The 14,075-nt window shown below is 42.7% G+C and overlaps 1 protein-coding gene across 3 annotated transcripts in view; it reads left to right on the top strand.

Moving 5' to 3' along the window:
- dph1 (diphthamide biosynthesis 1) overlaps nt 1-7,415 on the top strand; it is a 64,862-nt gene extending 57,447 nt beyond the window's left edge. For 2 of the 3 annotated variants that reach the window (XM_034197946.1, XM_034197945.1), the window contains exons 10-12: nt 2,769-2,847; nt 6,201-6,335; nt 6,660-7,415. In XM_034197946.1, coding sequence (XP_034053837.1) covers nt 2,769-2,847; nt 6,201-6,335; nt 6,660-6,740 — 295 coding nt within the window. In that variant the 3' untranslated portion in view covers nt 6,741-7,415. The other variant, XM_034197948.1, reaches the window with a different exon arrangement.
- Nucleotides 7,416-14,075: the final 6,660 nt, after the last annotated feature.

Genomic DNA, 14,075 nt, shown 5'->3' with positions numbered 1-14,075 from the left:
AATGGTGCTCTAGGAGGAGATTCAGGTGATAAGGGGGGGGGGTACCTTGGTTGGCTATTGGTTACACAAGCCAAACAAATCGTTATGACCAGGGGTGTACATAACTTTTTGAGTGAGTTACTCAGATGAGTACCAGGAGACAGGAGGACCACACACGAAGTGTGGTCCTCCTCAGTGTCTCCTTCACTGTCCTCTATTTACACTTCTTGCATGGTAGATGATGAAGATGCTGCAGATGCACCTCCCTGTCTCTTTTTAAGCCTCCGATTTGCTTTCTCCAAAACTTGTTGCCAAAACTGTGAAGTCCTTGCATTTCCTGAAGTTCAAGGATCAAATACCAAGAAATTATCACATGACTTGAAATCATATCTGATTTCAGATGTGGGAAGTTACGAAGTACACTTCTTCAAGTACTGTACTTAAGTACAATTTTGAGATATTTGTACTTTACTTGACTTTGATCTAATTTGTCAAATTAGCTGCACCTTTACCAGCTTTGAGAACACTTTAATGATCAATCATTATAAAACATATCATATATATTATTCTGAAATGGACCAATCTGCACAATGACTACTTTTACTTTTGGTACTTTAACTATATTTTGATGATAATACTTTTCTAATTTTACTTGAGTAATATTTTGAATGCAGGACTTTTATTGTAACAGAGTAACACTCTGGTACTTCTACTTTTACTCAAGTACAATATCTGAGTGCTTCTTCCACCTCTGTCTGATTTCAAACTCTTCCATTAACACCCTGAGTAAGTTTGCAGCTGTGTGTTTTACTCCACCTTGTTGTAAATAAAACTGCAGCAGCTTGACCACACAGCGTGAACGTTGTGATCAGCTGATTGTGCGCAGTTCTCCAGTGTGTGCGTGGGGCACAGAGTGTGCTCAGGGGAGTCTCCCACTGCAGCCAGTTGGCGGAGTTTTGGCACAATTCTGTTGTTCATACCGACGTTAACCCTGTCTGTGCACACGGTGACCAACTCTGTTGTCCAGTGATCTAAGCCTCTGCCTCCTGTAAAGCTTCACAGGTCCGTCGGTTATGTCCTGCGCGGCTCGGCCAGCTCCAGTTCAATCAGTCATAGAAAGTCTGAAGATTTTTTGCAGGGAGCGAAACGGCAACGTAGCTGCTTAATGTCTTTGTTTTTTTTTTTACATGTCTTGTAGTTTACTCCATTGACTGTTGACAAGAAACACGTGTAGACGAAATATGTGTTTTTGTTTTGATGTTTTGAGGTACGCAAAGGCGCGTAGTGACACAAGTGATGTTACGCAATTCAGATTGTTGCCGTACCTGCGTACCAATTATATGCACCCCTGGTTGTGACATCATAAAGTGGCCAAAATCTGATCAGCTCATTTTCAGACAGGTTTTTATATAAATGGATCAGGACAGAAAGTGTTATGAAAAGGTGCTGATAGATTTCAAGTTCACTTGTCAGATTCCACTTCTCCATCTCAACTTGTCATGTGTGAGGAGATTGGTGCACATGTCTCTGACTCAGTTTTCCTCTCAAATTAGAAGGATGAAGAATAATTCACACTTTTGGCGGGATACGTTTTATTCGAAGACGAGTAAATGGCATGCCTATGCCCGGGGGGGGGGGGGGGGAGGGGGGGGATATTTCTGTGACAGAAAGCAGAGGACAGCGAGAGTCAGCGGTGCAATCAATTCTGCAGTTGGAAAATTGTGTAAAAGTTGGAAAATGAAGAATAGACAGATGGGGATTTTGACGCAGTAGCATACAAGTGTTGGTATTCAAGCATATTTTCATTGCTTTCCATATGCTGCTGTACTGTACCCCTTCGCCTATCCTCAAACGGATCTATTGCTTTTGACATTTGCCAAAATCTAACATTTTCTCCATATGAACTGCAATCCATTTCTGATGGAGCTCAATCAGTAAGATTAGGGACGAGGCAGGGTCATCTCCCTGAGTGGAGATGGAGCTGAGGATAGCATTGATCTGCGAAAGCTAACCCCCTTAGCCCCGGCTGTTCCTCTCCGTCTCCATTTTCGCATTGTTAATTTTTCCCTCCAGCTGTTTACATCCTCCTTATCCCTCGCTCATGCATTTTCCAGAGTAAACACGTTTCTCGCTGCCAACCTTCCTCCTCTCTTCTCTCCTTGTGCCTTTTCCTTCTGTTGCTATTCTTCATTGCTTCCTATCTCTGTATATCTGTGTCCTCCTCTTTTTCCTCGTCCCATCTCTTTCATACACAGCCCCCCTTCACCCCCCTCACCACCCTGTCTGCTTGCCTATGTAGGCTACCTCCGTGGAGACCGGGCTGGTGCTGCTTTTTTATTCACACTTACCTAACCCCTCCCTCCTTTTCATTCACTGCCTTTTCTCCTCTTTTCACCTCTGTTCACTTCTGTCTCTGTGTTTCTGTTGATGCCTCCTGCAACCCCCCCCTCCTCCTCCTCCTTCTCCTCCACCACCACCACCTCACTCCCTCCTCTCTCTTCCAGCCTCCCCTCTTGCTGGCTATGCATCCAGACTGTGTAGCTTGGCTGTCTTTAGAGCTATTGCAAATCAGGACAGAACTCTGCAACAGATGCTGGAGATCAGGTGGAGGGAGGCTCCTCCCTGCATCACGTGTCCACCACGTGCAGCGAGCAGTCACACATGTGCCCTGCCTGTCGAATAGGATCGCCGTCTCACGCCCTTTCGGACTGCTTCTGTTTTACACTCACATTTGCACTCACTGATGGATGTTCATTCAAACACAAATGTGTACCTCTTCTGCCCTACAGGTGGATCCAGATCGCTTGTCCACGCCTTTCTATCGACTGGGGCTCGGCCTTCTCCAAGCCCCTGCTGTCTCCATACGAGGTGAACACCATGCACCTTAAAGTCTCTCAGCAAGATCACAGCTGTCACTCACTTTTCAGAGAAGGCTCATGCAAAGCACACACACACACACTCACACACACACACACACACACAGACCCTCCCGCCCGTACACAGACCCCCTGACATACCCGAAGATAAGGAAACTAAAACAACATTAAGTGCAGAAACGGGTTTGTGAATTAGTGTGTGACTTATCAAGGCCTGATGTGCTGGAGGATCTACGCCTGCTGCTCTTCCTCCTCCTTTCCCTCCCTCTATCAGTGCTCGACAATGCAAAGCCACACGTAAAAACAACATCAGCAGAAGACTAGCCCCCCCTACTGGACACGGGACCACACACCCCCCCACCACCCCTGCAGCTGTCTTGTTTTTCTAAGGGGGGAGAGATAGATCGAACAGTAACCCATGAGAACCATTTCAGAGCGATCGTTTGTTTGTGTGCCGCTACAGCTGCTGCAGCCACTTTGTGATGGGTCTCGCAGTTATGTGCCATTATGTGACTTGGCTGGTTAGCATTTGATTATTTATTCATTTAATGATGTTTCCCTCAAAGATATGCTACTGATTTGAATCCTTGTGAAATGGTCGCAAGGGGAATTGCCGTGATTTGAAATGGTTGCTGTTTTTCTATGACTACACATCTTCGCGCTTCACATACTTTTCAAAATGAGGCCATTTCCAATAATGTAAGCATTCACCTAAGAAGACAAAGTGATGATTATTGTGTTGTTGGTTTTTCTCACTGCCATCCATTATGGTGCATGCAAAGTCTGAAGTGTGCCCCGCTGTAATGAGGAAAGCAGCAATCTGTTTCCATAAGCCTTTTTCCTGAGAGCTCGCTTTTTCTCTTCCTTCAAGCTTTTTTGGGAACAATGTCTGTGCATTTCAATCATTTGCAGTTGCACTTGTGTCTGTGTGCTTATGATAATTCTTAATTCACCCCTATCTCATACCTATGAGTGTTATACATCTCAGTGCACTGTGCTTTTCACTGTGGCATTTCCAATGAAGATAAAGAGGGACAAGATGGAGAGAGCAAGGAGAGGGGTGGAGGGTGAGGGGGGGGCAGCAGCAGCATTTATTTTCAGTGCGTCTCATGTTATATTTATAGTCAATAAGACACACTTGGCTCTTCTGTGAGAGCAGGGATTAGCAAGAGAAGCTAGCTTTCTCAGAGAGAAAGAGGGGAGAGCAGTGGATAAAAGCTAAAGAAATTAGAGGAGTGGAATAAGGGCAGAGGAGACTGTTTGGGAAAAGGAAAGGCAAAACAAATATGTTGAAAGATTTATCCTAGTAGTGGAATTTAGTTGAGCCGCTTTTAATAGCTGGATATGAAGAAATAGAGACCTTGTACGCAGGAACAAGGGCCAAGGTGGTGACCCCAGATGGCAACAGCGAGGAGTTTGACATCCTGGCTGGGGTAATGCAAGGGGACACCCTAGCCACCTTCCTCTTCATCATAGTCCTGGATTATGCGCTCAGGAAGGCCATCAGTGGACGAGAGCAGGATCTTGGCTTCACTCTTAACACCAAGGAGGTCGAGACGACACCCCACAGTAGTCCTGACAGACCTGGACTATGCGGACGACATCAGCCTGCTCTCCGACAGCGTGGAGCAAGCACAGGAACTCCTGAACAGAGTGGAGTCAGTGTGCCAAGGTTGGCCTGAGGCTAAACGCCAAGAAAACTGAGGTTATCACCTATAACATCTTACTGGAACATCCACCTCTGACAACAACAGAAGGCACTGTGCTTAAAGAAGTCAAGGACTTCAAGTACCTGGGCTCATGGGTCAACTCAACCGAGCAAGATCTTAAGGTGAGGAAGGCACTTGCATGGAGGGCCCTGAACGGCATGACCAGTGTATGGAACTCCAACCTCCCCCTTCAGCTTCTTCTATGCAACGGTAGAGTCTGTTCTCCTCTATGGCAGTGAATGCTGGACCCTGAAGCCAACCCTGCAAGAGTCTCTAGACGGATGCTTCACCAGAATGTTGTGAGCAGTACTTAACATCAGCAAGAGTGTACATGTAACCAACAAGATCCTGTACGAGGGAATACCAAGGGTGAGCGAGAAAATTGCAGCCAGGAGAATGAGACTAGCAGGACATTGTCAAAGGCATCAAGAGCTGCCAGCCAGCAAATTGGTGCTGTGGGAACCAACACACGGGCATCGGTCACGAGGACGTCCCGCACTAACATACGTGGACGTACTCAAGAATGACGCAGGAGCACAAAGTACTAATGAACTGGCCAGATGTATGGAGAACCGGGATGACTGGAAGTGACGATGGAGAGCTCGTCTGAGGACGACCTAGAGAGAGGGAGAGAGAGGGAGAGATATGAAGAGGGAAAGTTGTGTTATTAATTATGTTGTTATTCCTCAAAGACACATACATCAGCTACATGTTACACTGCCCTGCATATACACAAACATACGTAATGTGCAGTTAACAAATCTCCATAAACTTAATTGAGAAAATAATGTCTCTATCTGTACTGCTTTTGGTTTCAAGATGTATTGTATCTATTCATATAAAGATGAAAAAAAGCATGTTTGAGGTGAGTTTCAATATTTAAGGAAGCAGCCAGGATAAAGGAGATAACCACCTTGACAGTGATGGTGACACCATTCTAACAAAATACACCACAGTCACTCACTACACACAGACCCAGTGATGAATTGTGTGCCATTAGAATAGCGATGTTATCCCTTTCAAGCTGCATTTTTTATTTGTCTTCCCTTGAACCAAACTCTGTTATGCGTCAAATGACTCATCATATTTCCAAAAAATTTCAAATGACACCTATTTGTGTGAAGCTGAAGATCTCACTAGTTTAGAAGATGAATGAGAAGTTGATAGGATGAGTAAATGAACAATCAAACGATGTGTTCGTTCATTCAGCACGCTTGTTTATTCATCTGTTCAGGCGTTCAGCTGCTCATTGTTTCATTCAGAATCAATATTCCCAGTCACTTGTCTTCCATATGGAGCAGCCTGCACGTATGTCACTGCACTGTAATGCCTGTGCTGCTGTTGCACCCCTCTAACAGCTGTTGTGTCATGCAGTGCAGCTGCATAGGTATAACATGACAACTCCGCCTGTTATCTAAGCTTAATATTATGACACCTGTCTTGTCTGTTGCGACGACTCACCGCTGTGTGGTTTCCTGCAGCTGCTTTGCCCAAAAACTGCAAATGAACTCACAGGAAGAAGAGAAACAGCAGAATGGTCTACTTTCATTCAAGTGGGATGTGTTTCACTTTTTACAGCTCCTTGTTCTTTTTCATTTTCACACTCATTGTAATTATCCATCTCACTCTCTCTCAGGCAGCTGTGGCTCTACAGGAGGCTTCCTGGAAAGAAGTCTACCCCATGGATTTCTACTCCAATCAGAGCCAGGGCCCGTGGACGCCCAACCACCCGAACAACCAACCTGTGCGGCCCGCGCGCAGACAGACTCAGGTGAGCAGGGGTGGGTGATAAAAGAGTGAATGACAGATTGAGCAGGGGAGGGTGAAGAACAGCACCACACAGCACGTGTTTGGAGACTTGTATCAACATGTCACCACACTGACACCCAGTGGCGCAATGGCAACAGGGCATGAATCTGAACATCTCTCTTAAAGGCGTGGCTGTGACCTTGACCTTGATCATTTATTGAAAAAGCAGTAAGATGTGCTGTAGATTTGTTTGCAATGTGACCCTGCAGAAGCCATATTACCACTCATGTGTCTAAGGAAGGTGCTGTAATTGTTCCAAGTGTTAATGCTTTGCCACTTCCTGCAGAAACAAGCCTTGGAGCCAGTCCTTTCTACAGAGCAGTGTAAGCAGGGCCAGTGCGCCCCGTGTGGCTGTCAAGAGGAATGAGCTCCGCCTTTGACTCGTTTCGTGCCTGTCTGTGCCTCTGCTCACGGCTGGAGGGAGGTGAAATCAGAAGAGGAGAGTGGGTATTTGTCCAGACAGACTATCAGCAAGCAGAGCTAAAGCCAGAGAAGCCCTCAGCCACTCCTCGAATGGATTACCAGCCATAAATAATCCCTCATTTTACAGCTCAGCAGATCAAACCAAATGCATTGCTCTTATTCACGTTTTCTGCACGTGTTTCGAGCTCAACACAAGTGACAGAGAGAACTGCTTGTTTGTTTGAGGCCAGGCTCCTTCATGTGACTCACATTCTCATGAAGGAGCTGCTCTCTGCTGTGCCAAAGAAAGTGCTTTTCTTCCTGCACAAATATGTGGGCCTTTCTGTAATTGTCAGAGAGATGACCTTGAGTTTCTTATATGGAATTACAGTGTTAATGTGGGAGGATTTAGTCAAATGCTATTCACATGTCCTTGTATAAAGCACAGTATCAGACACTTCAAAGTTTCCCTTAGCGCTATGCTTCAAAGATAGTCATAGACATATTGTATGAAGCACTTTATTTGATGTACAAAATGTGACTTTTCACTATACTTAATGTGTGTAGGAAAGTGTGATGGCATGACCTTGTTTCCCTGTCCTGCTTTTTCAAACTCTGAAACAATAAATCTGAAATGTAACCTTGCTTCCCGTGTGAGTGTTTTTGATAAACGCAAAGCCATACTGAAGCGATCGGTCTGTTTTTAAGCATGCGCAGTGCTAGTCACGACTGCTCTCCATCCTCATCATTTATTTAAGGAGTATTCTGTCAATAAATAAATAAACCCTCTATTGCTGTCGGGCTGCAACAGCAGAAAGTGATTGACAGCAGCGCTCCTCGGGTCCAGATCATCCCGAGAACTTGTAAATCTCCCCCAGAATGCAGCACGTTGTCTCAGGTCAGTATGATCTTTTGTGAGTTTGATTTGACGACAACTAGGTGTCTCTCGTCATACCCCCCCTCTACTTTCCACCATAGTATCTCCATAGTATCTCCTTGGCAACAGAGGCCAGCAGCCTATGCAGCCGGTCCCGCCAGAAGTCTGTCTCATGATGGGTCTCACCAGTGGCTGTTATTTTTGAAGCGCTCATTATTTGCTGTGTGTGTGTGTGTGTGTGTGTGTGTGTGTGTGTGTGTGTGTGTGTGTGTGTGTGTGTGTGTGTGTGTGTGTGTGTGTGTGTGTGTGTGTGTGTGTGTGTGTGTGTGTGTGTGTGTGTGTGTGTGTGGCAGCCAAGAATAAATGATCGGGCCGCAGAGCTGTCTTGTTTATGTTTGATTTATTTGTTGGCACACTCCACCAGGGGGAAAGAGGGGAGAGTTTATGAAATCCTCTCCTCTCTCGTTGTAAATTGCATCATTTGTTATTCTTTAAATATTAATTACTTTTTCATTTGAACGTCAGTGAATGAGGATAGGTTTCAGAACATGTCCTAGCTGGCAAGACTTTAATTTAGTGAGACAGGTTTGGACTTATAACTGTATTAGACTAATACTATATTAAAGGGTATTCAAATCGTCGTAATGAAAGTGGAATAGGGCCTTATTATATTGCTTAAAATATTCGAGAACACTACCAGAGGTCTGGACAATGTATTGCATACTGCTGTAATATAATATCCTATGTATGAAATGTGTTCACATACATATTTTTTTTAATTTCTTTTTGGTTAATCATTCATAATAATTTTGAAAGTAGCAAAGATCAGACTGAATATAATCCGTTTTTGTCTGTACTGTAAATATTATCTGAACATCTCGCTCTCATTCCTATCTTATTGTTTATTTATTTCCCCATTGATTGTTACCTTGCCAACAAGCCCTTTTTCATAGATCCATGTTGAAATATAACAACAGCACTACCAAATGTTTATTCACATTACACTACATGCAGTTCATGTATATCTATGTTCATGTATTACATTTCTCCTTTGGATAGATTACAAGGTCACGTTTTTTTGAGTGTGCCTGTGAGATGCTTCTGAATATAATTGATGTGTTTGTAATTGCAGTCCGATGCTGATGTTGTGTCATGTGACTCAGCCTCACCTACTGTCAGCATGCTGCAGTTCTGTTGTTGTTTGGTAGCGAACACGAAGGTAATTCATATTCTCATGATTGCTCCTCACAGAGCACAAAGTGGAATATATTTGCTAACTAACCCTGCATGCAGAAAATAAAGAAAGCAAAATGGTTCAATAAAAGTGCATTTCTGAGCAGTTTGATGGAACTCTTTCAAAGCATATTGTGGTTACTTGCTAAGGCTCCTGGATCAAAAAGTAAAAAGGATTTGGATTTTTTTTTTTAGGCTCCGATTCCACAGAGCTGTTTCCCTCTGCCAGCCACAGACAAGTGAGTGGCACAGGCTGTGTGAGTGATGCCATATCTCCTCTGTGATTCACCACAATCAATACACGCAGCTACCACTAGATGGCGCTGTTTGAGAAGCAGTTTGCAATCCTGTAAGGCATTACAGTCCCACACGTTTCACTGTGGAAAGGCTGTGCTGGGCATGGCAGAGAGAGAGTGGTAGTAGGCAGGGTGCATGAACCAAGCATATACATCTGTAACTGGTTTGTGGGATTCTTTCCAGATGTGGCAGGAATTAGTTTCACACTCTTTCGTCCTCCTTGGCATCCCATCTCTTCCCTTCTCCCCTGCACCCTGCCTGCTCTCAATGCATATGTCAAGAGAACATGATATGGTCCCCACAAATGGAACAAACCTGAGGTCTTCTTTAAGTCTGCTTACCCAGAAGTCTTTTAACTTGTTTTAGCACCTACCGTATTTACAATGTTGTTTTTAAACGATTCTGTATCTCTTTTATGCATCTGTTATTCCATTATGTTTATGTATTGTGTTCCTTTCTGTTGTCTTCTTGTTAAGTGTTAATGATGATGTAAAGCACTTTGAATTGCCTCTGTGTCTGAACAGGTGCTATATAAATAAACGTACCTTACCTTACCTATGGTTGGTTCTTATGGGAGCCCCAGCACTTGTGTGTGTAAACCACAACAATATGTCACATGAGTCAAGAGCCAACAGTGAATGCATTGCACCCTAAACAACCTCACATCATCCAGTATCCGGATGTGTTAGTTGACATAACACATTTTCAGTAAATATAAACTTTCTGTCTGGGTCAATGTTTGTGGCTTTGTCTGGTACCTGAGAGCGAATACAATATGTCAGCACCAGAAATGTATTGTGTTGTTTATTTCCCTGAGCAGCGAAGCGCCGGTCTCTCCATGTCCTCGTCTGCTCCTTCCCGCATGTCGGGCAACTTCTCATTTATCCTGAGCAAATGCATTATTCCAGTCTTTCTTATCATAGAGTTTATTTGTTTATCATATGTTTTTTTTGAGTTATTAATGCATTTTCTTTCCAAAAAGGAAACCAGGCAGGGGTGGAAAGACAAACATTTTCAAATATATTTTATGACTCATGGCACTACATCACAAATAAACAGAAGAGGAGGATATTTATCTGAGGCAGCGTGTGTGATTTCAGAAAGCCACATGTGTGACTGAGGCTGTTCTTCTCTCTGTGTTTCCCCTGGATTACATTAGAACCTAACCGAAATGACATCGGGGGAACACTGCTCTGGTTCAACATGTAAAGACACCTTGGATTTCATTTGGGTGTGCCATGGTGATAATAATGGCTGTTTGATGTGACACTGCATGTGCAATTTCAGAAGAAGGGCATTGGTAGAAGAGCCCATGTCTGTGTGCAAGCTGTTTCTACGTTTTTGCTGAACTTTTTTTTTTTTTTTTTGAAGAGGCATGATGAAGAAAAAGCAGGTTTTAGCACACATTTTACAGCATGTGTAACTCCAAAAGCAGCTTGTTCTTGAGTGAACAACACGGTCTAAGGGCCTCTGAGCTTTGCTGCTATGCATCAGGTCTGAAATACAAAAAAGAGAGTAAATGTGGCAGATCTAGGACAGCCTGTTGAATTCATGTTTAAATACGTTTAATTCCAATTGTTTCTTTGAGTTGGTTTAAGTTCAACACTATCCCCCTTGTGGAAATTAGCAGCTCTGCGTAACAACCCCTTGATCTGCATCCCTTGTGGACATTTGAACAACACATGCTTATGTTCAGAGGCTGCTGACTGTGTGTGTGAGTGGGAGAGAAGATGCCTGGGCGGCCAAACAGCAATGTGAAGGAAGGTTGCAAGAAGAAGGTTGAATAAGTGGTGTAAAGAGATGACTAATTGTGCGTAGGAGGTCAGCATGTCCCTGATCATCCGGCCAACAGCCGCCCCAGCACAGGGCTGTCACAAAGTCACCTTCTTCCAGCCATGGATGGTGAGGTCACGCTGAGATCTTCAGTCACTCATTATTGAAGTCCTTTTATACTCTTGTAACGGCGCATGTGATTACTGCTTTTCCTTTGTTGCTCTAACAGTAGTTCGAGAGCCACTCTAGTCTTACACAAACTAACCAATGAGTATTGACATGACAACAAGCAAAATCAATACTCACTTTGTATCGACTGGAATGTCTTAACAAATCAGGCAGATCATTTCAATGTGAATACCAACTAAACGTCTACTCTGCTCTGCAACCTTTTATTATCCAAAACCAAGCGATCATCAGTTAGTAAGTCCTGTACGGACCATATATTGTTCATTAAAGCTATTAGTAAAAGAATAAATCATGCTCCTTGATATGACTGATATGAATACAGACCCTCTCTAAATGATACATTCTAATATCATTAGTTTAGTGTAATTCGCGATGTGAAGCAGCGACCCATGACTCATTGTTATGAAGCTTAGTAGCAATGCAGCTGTTAAACTTAAGTTGGTTAAAACATGGATGAGATTGACAGTGGAGGAGACATGGCTCTTCACACATGACTGCTCGTCATTTGAGGAACTTACTACTATTGTTAGCTGATAATAAAACATCTGGATGTGAATATTAATATAAATGTGCTTACATGATTTAATAATCATGTCTGTCATTAATTAGCTAATGTGGCCTTCCCAGTAATAACTATGAATACTCAAGTAAGTATCAGTAATTGTTGTTGTATCATCACCCGCAGATGTAATGTTATTGTGAATAATCAGTAAGGCAGTGGTGCGAATGCACATTCACACAGAAGGCACTATTTGTTACTTGTTTACATATACGAGGCGCTTCTAAAACACTTTCAAAGCCCTACATTTTAATTATAGTCATAATATTTATCTTTTTATATTATTTCTGATTATTCCCATAGTATTGCAACCTTGGCAATATCATAGCGTCAATGTTCAAATATATATTAATATCATATATGTTTAACATTTCACTTAACACAAGCCGTAGATATACACGAGGTAATGTTTCAAAAGCTTCCCTTGACTTATCTAATGCCGTACTAGTGGTGTACTGATCTGTTAGGATCATAACGTTGCTATTGGTTAATTAAATCTAATTAATATTCATCATGATAGTTTCTAATGAAGTCCTCATGAGCTCATTGATTATTGGGACGTATTCACATTACTTCATCAAGTTGTAACTACATCATTTATTGTGAAAGTAAAACCATACAAATATATTTGAAACATGCAGAATTTGTCCTACTGTGTGTGATATTTCATGCAATTCTAGTTGTTTCTCTATCTTCTCAGGTAGAGGAGATACACCTCACCTTGTCACTGCTTTGCTCTCCCTCCCTGAGTAATCCCTCCCAACTGCCACAACATAAAAGATGCCTCTCAGGGCAACAGGTCTTTACAGTGAGGTATGAATTATATATCAATATGTCCAATGTGTACACAATACAATGGTGTCTTCACTTATGCTTGAGTTTAAAAGAAGGATGGACTAGATCAGGGGTGCCCAACCTTTTTTGAACCGAGAGCTACTTTTAAAGTTGCCAGTCTGCCGAGATCTACCAGTCCAAATAGAGAGGCGTAGTTACTGACAGCCTACTACCAGGTAAATACACACTTCTACTTGTATAAAACTGACCTTTGTACGATTAATACTCCATAAAATACTGCAGATCCTTTATCTTACCTCTTTCTAATCTACACACATACAAGTATTTAACTGAAGTTACACAACAGTGTTGTTGATACAGAGTTGGAGTTTATTCACACGTCACTACAGTGGTAATGTTTTCAAGAAACATTGAACAGTGCTGCCACATATGACACAGGGAAAAAAGAAAAGACTCTGAACCCTTTCTTTGCCATTAAAATTAGGCTTACTAATAAGACAACTCAGATCTGAAGCTACACAGGAATCTGCTGCCAAAGTGCAATAAAAAAGTCAAAATTAATAGAATCAAACCCTTTTTTTGTTGCATTTTAGTAGATTATAAAAAGAAATGCCTTTTTAAAATAGGATGCAAGCAACACTAGTTTCTTAACCTGAATTGATAATAGACTATAATCAATTTAAGTTTGCATTCTTATACCATTTTGTACAATAATTATAATGAATAAGTTCAAACAAACTAAAACTTACAGCTGATTAATAACGGTATCCAACTTGAGTTTTTATTATATCAAAAACCTGTTGAAATGCTGCTGTTATTTTTACTGTCCTCAAAAAGCGAGTCAGCAGCCTCCAGGAATGCTTCTTTCACAACTTCGCCGTCTTTGAAAGACTTCATGTGTTTCGCAAGAACGTGACTGACACGATAAGATGCTATGGTAGCAGCCTTGCTCTTGTTGTTGGGCCTGGTGGAAATGGACTGCTGTCCTTTCAGGCCCCTCCCCTTTTGGGAGTGTAGGGCAGAATTAGGAGGGAGTTCCGTCTCGTAGCGTTTCGTTTGTGCACTGTTTTGAAATGCCGCTCCTAAATTACCCTTCTTCGATAAAGCCACGCTCGCATTGCAGATGAGACAGATGGACTTTGAATTGGAATAGATACAAAAATAATCATCCTCCCACTCGGAGTGAAAATTATATATTTGGGCTTTTTTGCTTCTGCCATTGTGTGTTGTATGTGTGCGGACTGTCACTCCTGGACAACGTCAGCGAAATAGTGTCCACTTCCCACCAGCCACGGGGTCACGCCGGCCAATCACAAAGCTTTGGTGCGTTCAAGTTCATTATTCTGGCACGGGAAGATTATGTTATGGGACATTAACGATAAAACAGAATATTGTTGTTCTATTTTTAGACACATCTCGCGATCGACTGGGAATCTCCCCGCGATCGACCGGTTGATCGCGATCGACTGGTTGGGCACCCCTGGACTAGATTAACCATATTCATGTTAATGTCAGGGACAGATAACACATATTCTTTAGATGAGGTTATTACTATTCAGCCTCATCTTTTTATTTTA

Source organism: Gymnodraco acuticeps, unplaced genomic scaffold, assembly GCF_902827175.1.
Source record: "Gymnodraco acuticeps unplaced genomic scaffold, fGymAcu1.1, whole genome shotgun sequence".
Taxonomy (NCBI): domain Eukaryota; kingdom Metazoa; phylum Chordata; class Actinopteri; order Perciformes; family Bathydraconidae; genus Gymnodraco; species Gymnodraco acuticeps.
Note: the sequence above shows the minus strand (reverse complement) of the source record. Positions and strands in the feature narration are given on the sequence as shown.